We start from the raw sequence: 15,260 nt of genomic DNA on the forward strand, positions 1-15,260 counted from the left end.
CCCTCCGCACCCCCCCCCCCCCCAAACAATCATTTAATACACTATTATGGAGAAGGTGCAATAAAGATTTACAAGAGTGATACCAGGACTGAGAGGTTATAACTATCAGGACAGGCAGAATGGGCTGGCGCTCTTTTCTCCTGAAAAGAGAAATGTGCAAGGTGACTTAGGTCTTTAAAACGATGAAGGGGTTCGATAGAGTACATGTAGACATGTTCCCTGTTGTCTGAGGGTCCAAACTCAGGGTCATAAATATCAAACAGGCAACGATAATTCCAATAAAGAATTCACTGAAACTACGTTACCCAGAGAGTGGAACTTGTTACCACATGGAGTAGTTGGGGCCCAATAGCATTGAGGCATTTAAGTAGAAGCTACACAGAAACATGAGGGAGAATGGCGCAGGAACTTATGTTGTTCGGACTAGATGAAGTAGATGCAGAGCATTAACACCAGTCTGTCTCTGTGCTGTAAATTCAATATAATACGTAGTTATCAAAGCCATAAGACGAGAACAAATTAAACCAACTGACCCTACCTCTCTGAGGCAACCCATGAAATTGTTGCTGACAGGGGAACCGGGCAGATCTGCTGTACTAGGACTTCCACCAACGTAGAAAAAGTCATCAGATCCCAGCATAGTGTAGTCTTCTTGGGTGTAACCCGTGGTAGTGAGGATGCCATCCACCGAAATGGTGACCTATTCAAAGGATATAATGAAGAAAAACGGCCAACAGTGACCTTTACACATTGTGCTGCCTGGCGCCTGCCTGTGTTTATTTATTTATTTATTTATTTTTTGTGTGCTTATTTCAGGTTTGCATTTTGAGCCTAACTCTCGAGTTAACACTCATAAGTCCCATTTTCTGGTCTGTGTTTATAAAGTGGAGTAGTTGCAGGAGGAAGTTCTTTCCTCTCGTTTTCCCATGCTCGTTGGTTCATCTCTCAGCTATTCCGCAAATGATTTCCACTGGTTGGTTCCAAACTTTTTGTTTTTTAATAAAAGTGGGGGGATGGGGGGGGCGGCGATGGTGTCAAGTAATCCAGGCAAGAAAATGGAACTGTCTACTTCTGTGCCAATTTATTTCTTAAAAAGAAAACTTGAGTTGGAGAATTCGAAAATCAGTCAAAAATCTATGATTTTTTTTTTTTAAAACTGTTTTCCCACTTTATTACCATTTTAACACTGACAAGCATGCATCAGGAGAGAGCTCTTACCGTCCACAGCATGAAAGCACATGACATGAGTCAAAGCCCAACCATGAAAAAGTCACCAACTTCATCACTGTGAGCAGCTGCATCACCTCGTTCTTAAGAAAAAAACTTAAAAATAAAAATGAAAAGGAAAACAAAAAAAAAACCAAAAGGAAACCCAAAAGGAACCATGCACGTGTCAAAACTTGACACTCTCATGCAAAAACGAAAAGCCATGAATCACGAAGATAAACTATGGCAGCATTGCTTTCACTTGCATGCAGATAAACACATGGGGGTGGTGGGGGTGGGAGGGGGAGGGGGGAGGGGGAAGGGTGTGGCGTGTATGTGATGGGGAAAGGAAGGTGTGTAGGGAAGAGGAGGAGGAGGAAGAGGAGGAGGGAGTTAACAATAGACGTGTTAGTGGAGATAGGTTAGAAGGCAAGATGTTGGATGGAGTTTGATTGTCTGGGTTTTTCTTTTCTCGGTCACACTGAAGTTTGAATTTGGTCATGCCATGCACTATGTACAGAAAGAAACTGCCAGAGCCCATTCTTGGGATGTCTGAGCTCCTGCCAGTTAGCCAACAGCCTCTGCCAAGAGTTGCAGAGGCTTGCTTTTTCAGCTAAAGGCCCTACCAATGGTCTGAACTAAGTATTTGGTAGAGTAAAGAGAAAAAAAAAGGAAAATAAAAAACTGGTAAAAACAAACAAAGCAAACTAGTCGTGGTGGGAAGAAAAAAAAAAGGAAAAGGAGAAAGAGAACAAAGTGACTGAAGTAAGCAGTGAAATACCAACCCCAATTCCTCATTGTAATGGTGTCTACAATGAACAAAAAAAAAGAGGGGAAGAGGGGAACACACGGCAAACCCAAAAAAAGAGACAATAAGAATGATATCTACCAGACAATGTAGTTTGTTTACCATAGCGTGTCCAATGCCTGAGTGCTTTGCGGAAAAGGGGAAGAAAGGAAATTAAAAATTGTGAACAGAACGATTGTTACTTAAAATAAAACATGATGATAATTAGGGTGTTAGTACATTAGTTGGTTAGGTAACGGTTAGTAAAATGACACATTCCATGAATGATTAGTGTTAGTTTTTTTTTTAAAAGCGTGTCATCGACATATAGAGAAGATGCAAACAAAGTCTACAGGACCAAAGCAGACCAGAAAACGAGTAAAAAGGTACTCAGCAGCTCTTTTCTTTGCGATTAACTGTGACACTGTGACTTCGTTTATTTTTAAATAAAGGAGAGTAAGCTTATTTTCATACACCCAGTCACAAACATTACCGTTACCACAAGCCAAACTTTATTTAATCTTGAAGTGGACCCTAAAACTACTTTTGTTTATTAGTGCCGTCACTTAGTCATCTTCAATGTGCACCCAATATGAATCTTAGTGGGGGAGAGGTTCTTTTGGAACGTTTTAAGGCCTATTTTAAATCAATATTGCTCCCATTAAAGAAAGGTCCTAGGTTCTTAAAAGAACATGACAACCCCCTTTCTGACTGTACCGAGTATTTTTGGAAAGGTAACACAACGTCCAAACATATTATTAGAGACACTCAAGTAAGAAAAGACAAGAATACCCTACATTTAACCATTGTAAAGAAACACAAGTACTGACTCTCCTTTACAGTTCAACAGCAATACTGCCATTCAGTAATAAGAAACAGGCTTGACTTCTTGAAGCGCTCCTGCAGAAGACATATCAGAGCCACTAGTCCTGGGACCTTTACAGGGTGAAGTTATTATTAACAGGAGAATTCAGTCTTCCAAAGCCATCAAGAAAAGTCATGGCCCCTGACACAGATGTCTGCTTAAGGAAGCAAAGAATGAAGTAAGTGGGTCAACGCAAGGGCAATTGGTGCTCTACTCTGAGCCAAGAACGACTCTCACATATACAGACAAAAGAAAAGGATTGCAGCCAGCCACACACAACACTAAAGTTTACAAACATTCCAGCATACAATCTTATAGCCCAAAAAACTAAGCCTTAGTAAGTTAATGAAAATGGTTAAATCAACTAAATTAATAAATAATAAGGGAATGCGTCAGAGGGTACCGAAGTAACTGGAAGAGGGGAGCAAGGTCCAAAGCTTCAACAGAAGGGAACTAAAGATTGAATAAACAAAAGCCACCAGAAGATCCAAGGATAGGATGGCGAACAAACCAAATTGGGAATGAAGAAAAAAGAAAACCAAAAATAAAACGTAAGAAAATAGGCTTGAAGGGTTACAAAAGAAACCATTAGCAAAGTTTTTTTTTCTCTCGAGGGAGGAGGAAGTTTGGGGGTGGGGAATAAACAGATCTGTTAGCTTCGACTTGCATTTTTTTTTTAAAAATGTGAACATGACCAGTTCATATTATCTCTCCTCATCCTGCCTGAATTTTTTTTTTTAGCAGCGTTAGCGTCCGCCTCTGCTATTACCTGTCGCAGATTGCGTGTCACTTTGACATCGTGCCAGGCGTTGTCGTTGAACTTCCCATTTACTGGTTCAACCAACGCCTCAAAAGCACCAGATCCCAGGTTAATGACTAGTGAAACTGCTCCATCTTTCAGTGCTAGGTTTACATAGTCAGCTGACTTCCCTGTGTGCAGGATCAGCCCGTTCCGCTGCCAGGTCTTGAAGGACAAGGTGATCTCATCGCTGCTGCTCTGGATAGGGTTCTGGGACAGGTCGTAGCAGAAGTACTCAGATCCTCGGAATGTTGCAGAGTTGTCTTCCCTGGCTGTGCAGAACAGGGAAAGAAACATGGAAAAGAGTCAAAGGGACGTTAATTATTTGAGAAAACCAACCCAGAGACAATATTACCGGAGCAGCAATTACAATGCAAAATAAGTGACACCAGGATCAATATGAATAGATGTGAATAGAGCCTAGGAATAGAATACACCGTGCTCAAGTTGCTCCTGGTAATATATAACCAGAAATAACGCAAAGCAAATATCCTTGGTTTCAAATCCCCTCGGCATCAGTAAATTATGAGCAGAATGACAGGCCAGGGGGCGGGCCTAAAATTCCTCAGATGGTCTTTCTACCAGGTTCCTGCCCACCCTGACTTCTCCGCAATTTTAGGTGGGAAGGCAAGCCCCAGGCCACACACCCCCTCCTGGCCCTTGCCCCAAACGAGGCCCTTAAGTGGCCAATTAATAATCACTGAAGAGCCATTTCCCACTCAACCTCAATTTTCAGGCTGTTGGTCAGAGTTTAGGAGCAGGGAAGAGACCCGGAAGTGACCTGCTCAGACCTCAGGCAGTCAGTGGAGGAGAGAGGCGCCTCCATCAACAGCCTCCTTTCCACATCATGCGACATCCCCCCATGCCGCCGACAAGGTCTGACCGCTGCTTCCTCCTCCCAACCATTTCCCCCTCCCCCGCCATAGCTACTCCATCAATGCCTCCATCTGTCCGCTGCACAACCCCCCAAGACCTAACTGCCCCTCCCCACCCTGAGACCCCCACACTTAACCGGTCCTGGACTCCCGGGACTAGACTCTGGGGACTGCTTGTGGTCCCAGTCTTGTCCACTGCAGTTCCTGGCGCTGCCGGGACTACAGCACTATTGGCTGATCAGATGGCCAGCAGCTCGGAGGTGGAACTTCCTCTCGGCTAAGGGGTGGAAGTCTCACCTCCAGTCAATTAAGGTTCGTTGGAGTGTTAAATGGCTGTGGGCAAACCTGGCCATCCTAAAAATCCTAGCCCATGTTTCTTCACCCCCCACCCCCACCACGAGTGAATCTGTGATATTCCAGGTGAGGAGTAACAGTGCTGGGAATTGGTTCAACTTTCTACTGTATTTATCTGTTATCAGCATTGAGCTGTCCGTGGTTTTGTGCAAGATGGATTATACAAAGAGTAAATCTTCTTTAAGTAGCCCGTAAACCGACAGCACCTCTCAAACTAACACCACCACTGTCTCAGACAAGGGCAGCAGGTTCATGAGGGCACCACCACCTCCAATAGGTCCCCTCTAAGTCATGCACCATCCCGACCTGGACAGAAATCAGCATTCCTTCACCATGGCTGGGTCAAAATGTTTTCTCTGAGGGTCGTGAGTGTGAGGAACTCTCTTCCCCAGGGAGCAGTGGAGGCAGGGTCATGGAATATTTTTAAGGCTGAGTTAGACAGATTTTTTGATTGACAAGGGAGTCAAAGGGTACAGGGGGTAGACAGGAAAAGTGGGGTTGAGGTCACAATCAGATCATCCACGATCTTATTGAATGGTGGGGCAGGCTCGGTTGACCAAGTGGCCTACTCCTGCTCCTAATTTGTATGGTCGTATGTAAAATCCTGGAACACGCTACCTCACCATCTCTACGTGGCTCACCACCATCTTCTCAAGGGAAACCAGGGATGGACAACAAACGTTGGCCTTGCTAGTGACATCCACATCCTGAGCATATTTTTTTTCTTAAAGTCACAACTTAGCGTGAGGTTTCTATTTGCTGTATCAGCTATCATTACAGCCCGCTTAATACCTTCAATTTGGTGTAGAATTGTGCTGAATTAGGTCAATTATGTGATAGATCCATAGCCGTTATCAGCTGAATTGATACTGACAAAACAAACTTTACACTGTATGTTCACAATCAGCAGAGGAAATGTTCCCCTTTGTTGGGAAAACAACAATGTTCTACGCTGTGGTGGTGTTGTGGTGGTTATAGTGTCCAACCAGCAGCCAAGTCATAAGTGTAAATCTAACCATGGCTGGTTGGAAAAGTTAATTAAATAAATCTGGTAATTTACAGTCTTACAATGGACAAGGTCATTATCTAAGCTACCGGATTGCTGTAACAGTCGCTCATTAATGTCCTTCAGTCCCTTATCAGTCAAGCATACCTGTAAGTCTAGTGGTTGATTCTTAATGCCAAACAATTAAGAGTAACCAGGGGGAGGCAATTAAATTTGACCTTACTGGCACTGTTCACATTTATTACAAAAGCAACTAGAATCCACACATTAGCAAGGTGCTGGGCGCTGGACATAAGCCATCTTCTACATGGCGTTTCCAGTGGAACTTACGTGCATGGCTGCATGAGCACATGTCTGTGTGCGTGTATGAGTGTGAGTGTGACACACAAGGGAGATAGTATGCGTGTGTCCCTTGAGCATGTAGAATATTTTGTGTGCCGGTATGCATGACCATGTGCACATGCGTGAGTGGTGACGCACATGAGCATGAGTGTCTGTGTGCGTCTGTGAGCATGTGCGCATTTGTGCACAAGGTGAACTGCCTAACAAATATCCTTAGACTTTCTCCAGTGTAGGTGCATGATATATTAGAATGAAAAGCCCTGGAAGTCCTCCTTGTCTAAGGAAGGATATGCTTGCCATAGATGGAGTGCAATGGATGTTCACCAGATTAATCCCTGGATGCCAAGATTGTTTTATGAGGAGAGATTGAGGAAACTGGGCCTGTATTCTCTATAATTTTGAAGACTGAGAGTTGACTTCATTGAAACTGACACAATTCTTACAGGGCATGACAGGGTAGATGGGGATAGGATCTTTCCCCTGGCTGGTGAGTCTAGAACAAGGGGACACAGTCTCAGAATAAGGGGCAGGCCATTTAAGACTGAGATGAGGAGGAATTTCTTCATCTTTGGAATTCTCTACCCTAGAGGGCTGTGGGAGCTCAATCATTGAGTATGTTCAAGACAGAAATCAATAGATTCCTGGAGACCAATGACATCAAGGGATATAGAGACAGCACGAGAAAGTGGTGTTGAGGTAGATCAGCCATGACCTAATTGAATGGCAGAGCAGGCCTGATGGGCTGAATGGCCTACTCTTGTTCCTATGTTCCTGGGCAGAACCCACTTCCTCTTTGTTGCTCCTGGACACTAAGTGCTCTGCAGGCACAACAAATAGGAAAAATTGACTCCAACTAGTCTAGTGGTTATAATACCCTAACGTACAGAAACCATGGTAGTTCTGAATTCTCTACAGGTGGCTTTCATTTTTATATTAACTCATTTCATAAGCTAGAGCAGTGGAACGTCAGGTTCCTGCATAGATCCCCCTGTGACATACAGATCAGTTGCATAAATCATTAGAACAACCTAAAAATAGTTACACGCTTAATCAAAACCATGCTTTGTTTGTATTGTTTGAAGCATATCAATAGATTATAAAGTGTACAAGGGAGAGTTTCCATTAATACAATTACAGTAACATGCCGTGCAATTAAAAGTATAACTTTTTGCATGGTAGGGGTGGTTGAGGTTATAAATAGGATAATTAATTGGGCTGAAATTACTCTGCGCAAAAGCATTAGGGAATTAATGTCTCCCCAAAATGTTAAGGCCTATTTCAAATCCTGAACCTTCACATCAAATAAGGGTAGGTAGATTTTAGTTCCTCAGCTCTAGCCAGTTCAGGTTAGTCAGCTTTGACTCTGTAAAATGCACTCACAGATCAATAAAATCCCTCCCTATTTACATTTGGTATCATGCAAGAGGATTGGCTTGAGTGTATTTCACCATTCCTTCATTGTCACCGGACCAGAATCCTGGAATTCCCTGTCTATCACAGCAATGCGGGTGCTGAGATGAAACAGGGTGGAAGGGCGCACATGAGGAACATAAACAGTGGCATAGCCCTGTTGGGCCAAATGCTCCTGATCTGCACTTTGTGATAAAGCACACATCATTCAAACCATTCAGCGGGTGCTCTGCGCTTTGAAGTGAGGTGATTTTAAGATAAGAATAAAGGAGCTAATTTTTGTCTGGCAAAACTTTACCCGACAGCCAGCAAACTGACTAAAAATTTAAATCCAAACTGTCCATCAAAACAGTCAGAACCAAGATAGGAACCACAGATAGGATTTAAGTTATTTCATTAAACAAGGGAAATTGTTAATGCCAAGGTTGCACTGCAGACTACAGGTTGTCAAGTCGGCATAAATTGACACAGAAACCCTGCTTGCCATTGTCCTTATTTAATATATGAACAATCCCATCGCTTGATCCTTTTTATTACACAAATCAGGATTAGGAAATGCACCACCGTGTCTTATTAATGTCAGTTTCATGTAGCAACTACTAGATCAGAAATGTGAAATGTTTCATAAAGAGACTTCGTCTGTTAATCTTAAAGGAAGCAATTGAGGCATGCTGCCAGTTTCCGAATGCAGAAGAAGCCTTTCATTCCTCTGCAGTTAACAAGACAAACTGGAGATTGCATTCATGGCATAACATTATATTCCACAAACCTCCCAAGGCAAACTTTGTGTCAATATTAACTGCAGGTTTTAATGTCAGTCTTTTCCTTCAAGGCAACAATGCACAATATACAGTATAATATTATTCTACTAATGAAATACCAGGAGAAGAATGAGCCTGGATTGCTCACTTCACTGCGTCATCTTTTCTTTTCCATATATTCATAAAATCGCATGGCACAGAAAGAGGCCACTCAGCCCATTGTCTCCTTCCTCAACCCTGGTGCGCAGAATGGTACACAATACTCCAGCTGAGGACGAGCCAGAGATTCGCAAAAGTTTAGCGTGACTTCGTCATTTTTGCACTTACAAAATCAAGTAATCCCAAATGCGCTTTCTTCACTGCCTTATCATTTGCCCTGCACCTTCAAGGATTTGTGAATATGCATCCTCAGGTCCTCTTTCTTGCACCCCCCCACTTCAAAATAGTGCCATTTAGATTCTAAAAACAGAAAATGCTGTAAAAACTCAGCAGGTCTGGCAGCATCTGTGGACAGAGAAAGAGCTAACGGGTTGAACTTTCCATTTTGGAGACTGAGTGCGGTGGCGGACAGGGTTTTGCCGCACGTTTCCTGCTGGGCAGTTTGGCGGGAAATCGCACCAGATTTCACACTCGCCAATGCGTCATTAACGAGCTTCCGAGTTTCTGTCTGAATCACGTGGCGGGTCAGGAACTGATTTGCCTGCCCCGACGGTCACTAATGGGCTCACAAGTCCGGGTGTCACGTTCAAATGCCACCCTCACCCTCCAGCCCAGCTTTAAGACGACGACGTCTGACAATGGTTGTGGCAAAGAAGAGAGTTTCTCCAAAATTCAGCAATAATTCCCTGGAGGCGCTCATACCTATGCAAAAACACCGGGACATCCTCTACCCCAGGGATGGCTCGAGGAAGCCCACCGTCATCTCGCCGACCTGGGAGGCCATTGCAAGGGCAGTCAGCACAGCAGGCACCCGCCCTAGAAATGCCACCCAATGTAGGAAGAGGATGACTGATTTCATCTACTCCGCCAGGGTAAGTCAACCTTCTCCTCACTTCAATCCCACACTCTTACAATGGCATTCTGCACTCAAAAGGGGTTACACTGCTCAGGGATCTCAGACAATATTAGCGGGGGACACATCAGCACTGATTGTCTCACGGACACTTTAACATCACCGACATCTCATCTATCATGCAGCACTAACTCCATCCTCAGCCCTTACTGGGGAGGGCTCAGCAAACACAGCAGGCATGCATGCTTCCCAACCTCTGCTCCATTCCTTCTCATCACGTTCCATCCCTTTGTCTTCATGCAGGCCAAGCTGGCCCACAACAGGAGGGAGAGATCCCAGAATGGAGGGAGGGAGGGAGGGCTGATATCATGGAGCTCACGAAATTTGAAGAGGGTGCTGCTGAATTGGCGGGCGAAGACGGAGACTGCTCTTGTGGAGAAGGCAAGATCAGCCTCTCCCAGCACCGATGTGCCCTCCATGAGTTGATCATGTCCTGACATTCTCAGTGAGTGACATGCAAAGTTGTATTCAACCTGTTCCTGAACTAAATCTATCTGCTCTATCCTACAGGCACCAGCAGGTCTAGACACACATCGAGAGCCAACATAAGCCCCAGCCCCCCAGTCCAGCTCAGATGAGGAAGCTGAGGATCCATTAGAAGAAAATCCATCAATGCATTCATCTGCACCCTCCAGCGGCTCTGGGGACACACACCTCAGGGGGTCCTAGTTATAGAGTAGGCTCAGGGTCACATTCTCTCCAGTTGCTCCTTCTCCTCAGGGAGTCAGACAAGGGTCCTCAGACACTCATAGGGAGGAGGACCAGCATCTGGATACCCCGGGGCCATCCACTCAGGTGACTTCAAGAGAGTCCAGCCGATCCTAATCCCCTCTGCCTGTGACCTCATCACCCTCCAGCTGTACAGGTGCACCTACCCTACAAAGCAAACCGGGGCCCTCCAGGTCTTGGACCTCTAGAGGGACACCCGCCCAAGTCATCAAACACAACAGGGGATATCAGTGAGCAGGCTGCCTCCCCTTCTGCTGTAGATGTCCACAATGCACCCAGACGTAGTGGTAGGATTAGAGGAATTGTGAAGTTTTGAAGTCACTTCCAGTCACGGGTGTTCAATCACTGTAAATATAATGCACCTTTATAAATCCATTTCCTGTTCATAAGAATGGTGTAGTCATTTGAAAGCATCGTGCATATGTATCTATGTGCCCTCTTGTTGCGAGGGTGATCCATGCTGTCACTGAGTGATCGCCTCAGTCTGTGACCCTCATGTTCCTGTGACGTGTGGCTGACTCATGACACTTACTCCACTTGTGTCATGTCAGGGAGATGTGTCAAAACTCTTTCCTGAAGCGTCTGCAAAATGTTGCTAGCAGCCATATTCCTTACAAGACACCATGGAGTTCGGTGTCCTCACTAGCCTTGGAGGGGTGGCTGTAACTGTCTCTCCAAATGACAAGGGTGCCTTCATTGGAAATGCCACAGCACAAGGCCTGCAGCAATAATGCTCTCTCCAACCATGCGCGCATCTCACTGTCTGCAAAAGGCTTCGCATAAAGGCAGCGACCACTGCATCAAGTCTTTTGAGACAGCGCCTGCGCTGTTTTGGCGACTATCACTTCCCAGAGCACAGCGATGGAGGGTTCACCGCTGACCTTTCAAATGGACAGGGCCAATTGAAGCACGAGGGTTGAAGTTGCAAGGTCAAGTGCTGAGATTGCACTTGGCTGCAAAGGTTTCTCGGTCCACAGCATGGCAGTAAGGGACTGGAGCAAGATGGATGTGTCCCGCTGCCTGTATCTTAATCATCCTGAGCTTTGAGTGTTTTACAGGCATGTCTTCCACATCTTGCTTCCGCAAGGGCATCCTCACGTGGAAGCAGACCCTCATCTCCCAGTTCAGATTCCTGCCCATTCTGCTCTTCATTGTCCGAGGAGCTCTCAGCCTCCTCCATGTCTCCCTCTGGTGAGGGAACCCCCTTTGAAGTATCAGGTTGTGAAGGGCGCAACACACCATGATGGTGGGGGACACCCGCTATGGTGAGTACTGCAGAGCCCCGCCTGAGCGATTCAAGCATCAGGAGCGCATCTTCAGGGCGCCAATGGTCTGCTCGATGATGGCACTTCCGAGTGACTCAGAGGACAACGCACGGGTGTCATGAGCCATCGTTTGAGCGGGTGCCCCCTATCCTCAAGCATCCATCCCTGTAATCACTGAGGCCCTTTGAATATGTGAGGCATCTGGGAGCGACTCAGCATGTATGATTCATGGCAACTCCCAGGGTACCTGGCACAATCTTGTGCACACTGATGTGCTTCTGATGATCACACACCAGTTAAACGTTGACAGAGCGGAACCCTTTTCTATTGATGAACATCAGGGGCTGGTGCCATGGAGCCCTCAAATCCACACCTGTGCAAACGATTGCACCCTATACTCTAGGGAAATCTGAGATATCAGCAAACCTCCAAAATCTAGCAGCCTGGCTTAGCCTCATCGAGTGTGAAGTTAACATAATGATGAGCCTTATGTTGGAGGGCATCTGTCACCTCCTCAATACATTTATGTGCTGAGGGCTGTGAGATGCTGCGTAGGCCCCCTGTAGATCCCTGGAACGATCCGCAGGCAAAAAAATTGAGTGCAGCAGTGACCTTCAAGGGATCTAATGCCCTCCCAGTCTACGGGGCATTAGATCCTCCCGCAGAACGGGGCAGATGTGATCTACCATATCACTTGACAAGCACAGGCGGGCGTGGCATTGTCTGTCACTCATCTCCAGATAGGAGAGTCTTCTCCGGTAGACCCTTGCTCGTGCAAGTCCTCTCGGTGGGATGGGTCTGACCTCCTCATACTCTGGTTGTTGCTGGACCTCAGGCCGGGTCTCCTCTGAAAGCTGGGCTAGGCGGCGCTGGGCCCTTCTCCTCCTCCTCATTTAGATCAGTACCATCAATAAGGTAGCATTGGGCACAAGCTCCATTATTCAATCCTCCTTCTTCCTGGGAACTGACAGATGCAAGAGATTGATGAACACTGGGCAGATACAGTAGACCCCCCCATTTGGACACAGAAAGCCACTGTATGCCCCTTGTGCTGCATCTGCGCTAACAGCTTTTCGCTGATACAGCCTTGCAGCTGACGGGCACATATCTAGGTGCCACGATGCCAAACCTGACACTTTACATTTCAATCCCACAGAACTTGAGAGCGCTTTGGACGTATAATGAATTGTGCAACCTTACCAAAAAAGCTGCTGCAATCTATTATCTTGTTTGTTAATCAACCTTAATTAGCACTTCAGCAATGTCTGGATGCCCTTTGGGCCATGATCCATGCCAATTGAAAAAAAAGCACACTTCAGGCTTTCACTGATGATCTGGTACATGTGCAGCAGTTGTGCCTCCTTAACACTGCCCTCATTTACATTCTCGCATACCCCTCTGTTGAAGCTCAAATGGAGCGACTGCATTGTGAAGCCAGTGACTCTTGCAGTCTCTCATGAAAGCACTGTTACGTTCCCATTCCACCCCCTACTGCGTTTACATTCCAGTCTCTAATGCTGAGCTCCAGCCTCCCCACCTGTCTCCCCGCTGCCTGCATCATCTTCCCCCTACCTCTCCAACCCCAACATCGCCCAATGCCCCCTATGTCTGTCTTCCTTCTCCCCCACCTCTCCAACCCCACCATTGCCATTGCCTTGACATTGGACTTGAAGTGCTAACTCTGCTTCTCTTTCCATAGATGCTGCCAGAACTCCTGAGCTTTTCCATCATTTTCCGTTTTTATTTCAGATTTCCAACATCCGCAATATTTTGCTTTTATTTTGCCATTTACGTTACACTGCCTCTCCGTGTTGTTCCTCCCAAAGTGCACTGCTTCACACTTATCCTCATTAAATTTCATCTGCTGTGTGCCTGCCCAGTTCACCAGTCTGTCCACATTCTCCTCAAGCATGGTACTACCCTTCAAGTTCCGTAACCTCCACAAACTTTGCAAATTATATCGCCAAGTTCAGGTTATTAATACGCTGCAAGAAAAGAAATGGGCCTAATACTGACCCCTGGGGGGAGGCGGTGTGGGGTGGGGGAGGGGAGGGGGCACAGAAAACTTCTCTCTCCAGTCAGAAAAATATCACTATCCTCTGCATATCCCTCAATCATGTGCCCAGATCGACCATTAGGACCATTCCCCTGCCCTGCTCCTATAACCTTGCAAATTTTATTTTTTTCACGTATTTATCCAATTCTTTTTTGAAAGTTACCATTGAATCTGCTTCCATCACCCTTTCAGGCAGCGTATCCCAGATCGTCACAACTCCCTGTGTAAAAACAATCCTCATCTACCCAGCACCGTCTTTTCTTTTGCCATTTTAAAAAATCTTTATCCTCTAGTTACCTCCTTCTCAGTGGAAACAGTTTACACCTATCTGCTTTATCAAAACCTCTCACAAATGTGAAAAACTTTACCAAATCTTCATTTCTGTTCTGAGGTGAATAACCCCCAACTTCCCGCAATTGGGAGAAAGGGGAGGCGATCTGGAGGGAGGACAGCGATTGGGAGGAAGGAGCGGAGTGATCGGGACAAAGAAGGGAGTGATCGGGAGGGAAACAATGGGGGAAAGGAAGAGGAATGGGGAACGATGGGGAGGAAGAAGTGGAGTGATCGGGGGAAGGAAGGGAGTGTTCGGGGGAAGGAAGGGAGTGTTCGGTTGGGGTGGGGGGTGGTGGGAGTGATCGAGGGGCAGGGAGTGATCAAGAGGAGAGAGAGGGGAGAGATTGGGAGGAAGAAGTGGAGTGATTGGGAGGGAGGGAAACAACCTGACAACCTGGGGGAGGAAGGGGAGTGATTGGCAGGTAAGAGAGGGAAGCGATTGGGAGGCAGCACGCCTGCTCCTCCAGCCTCCACATTTAGATAATTTTTTTTTTTAAAACATGAGAGATTGCACAAAGTATGCACACCAGAGAGTGCACAAGAACGCCTTTTTGACATTTGCCAGTTTGGATGAAAGCTCGCATTCAAATGCTAATAAATAATGTTTTCTTTCAGATGCTGACAGATTAGCTGTGCATTTTCCTATTCTTGAATGAAAGGACTTTATTAGCGAACTCTTTCCTACGTTCACTGAGGGTTTTTTTTAAACAAATAATAAGAGGTTGAAAAGAAAAATAAAGGCAAGCAATCTGTGCTAAATGTCATTGAAATGCCAAGGAGTGATTCATGATACAGCATGAAAGCAAATAGATAAATGTAACCTGGAGAAGGCATAATTAAAAATAAAAGAAAAAACATCCCTACAACATTGCTAAAAGTGGATACCCCTCCAAGCAAAAAAAAAACAGCTGAGGCTATTTTCCGTTCTTTTAGGTTGCTTCCCAGCCTTACTACACGCAACTTCCCATAAAGAAGGAACTTGCATTTACATAACACCTCTCACAACCTCAGGATGCCCCATGGTGCTTTACAGCCAACAAAGTACTTTTGAAGTGTCTCTCTCTCTCTCTCTCGCTCCGCATTTCTTCACAGATAAAGATTTTAGGAAGGTTCAACTGCTCAACGAGTGCAGGCCGGCTGGTGGCTAATCAGGCCTATCGGTGACCAGCAGGTTCCCTCACACTGGGTGCAGGTGAAGGTGCAGTTGCTGCTGGGGACAATTCGATCTTTCCCTCTCCTCTCTCTTCTCTTCCATGTTGGTTTCTCGCTCGGTCTCCAAGGTGGCTACAGCGCTCCCCGGTGTCTCCAGGCATCACGATCCAGGGCCCACGCTTCCCACGGATGATGGTCAATGTGGCACACGGAGAGGGACACCTTCAGGGAGTCCGGGAAACGTTGGC

At 45.9% G+C, this 15,260-nt stretch overlaps 1 protein-coding gene across 2 annotated transcripts in view; it reads right to left on the bottom strand.

Annotated features, from left to right (window-relative positions):
- The window catches only part of nrxn3a (neurexin 3a), a 1,687,706-nt gene that overhangs the window by 1,263,444 nt on the left and 409,002 nt on the right, over positions 1-15,260 (bottom strand). For both annotated transcript variants that reach the window (XM_078562069.1, XM_078562067.1), the window contains exons 4-5: positions 3,628-3,929; positions 539-700 (exon numbers count right to left, since the gene is read on the bottom strand). In XM_078562069.1, the coding sequence (XP_078418195.1) occupies positions 539-700; positions 3,628-3,929 (464 nt within the window). The remainder of the gene's footprint in view (positions 1-538; positions 701-3,627; positions 3,930-15,260) is intronic.

Source organism: Cetorhinus maximus, chromosome 18, assembly GCF_964194155.1.
Source record: "Cetorhinus maximus chromosome 18, sCetMax3.hap1.1, whole genome shotgun sequence".
In the NCBI taxonomy this organism is placed as follows: Eukaryota; Metazoa; Chordata; class Chondrichthyes; order Lamniformes; family Cetorhinidae; genus Cetorhinus; species Cetorhinus maximus.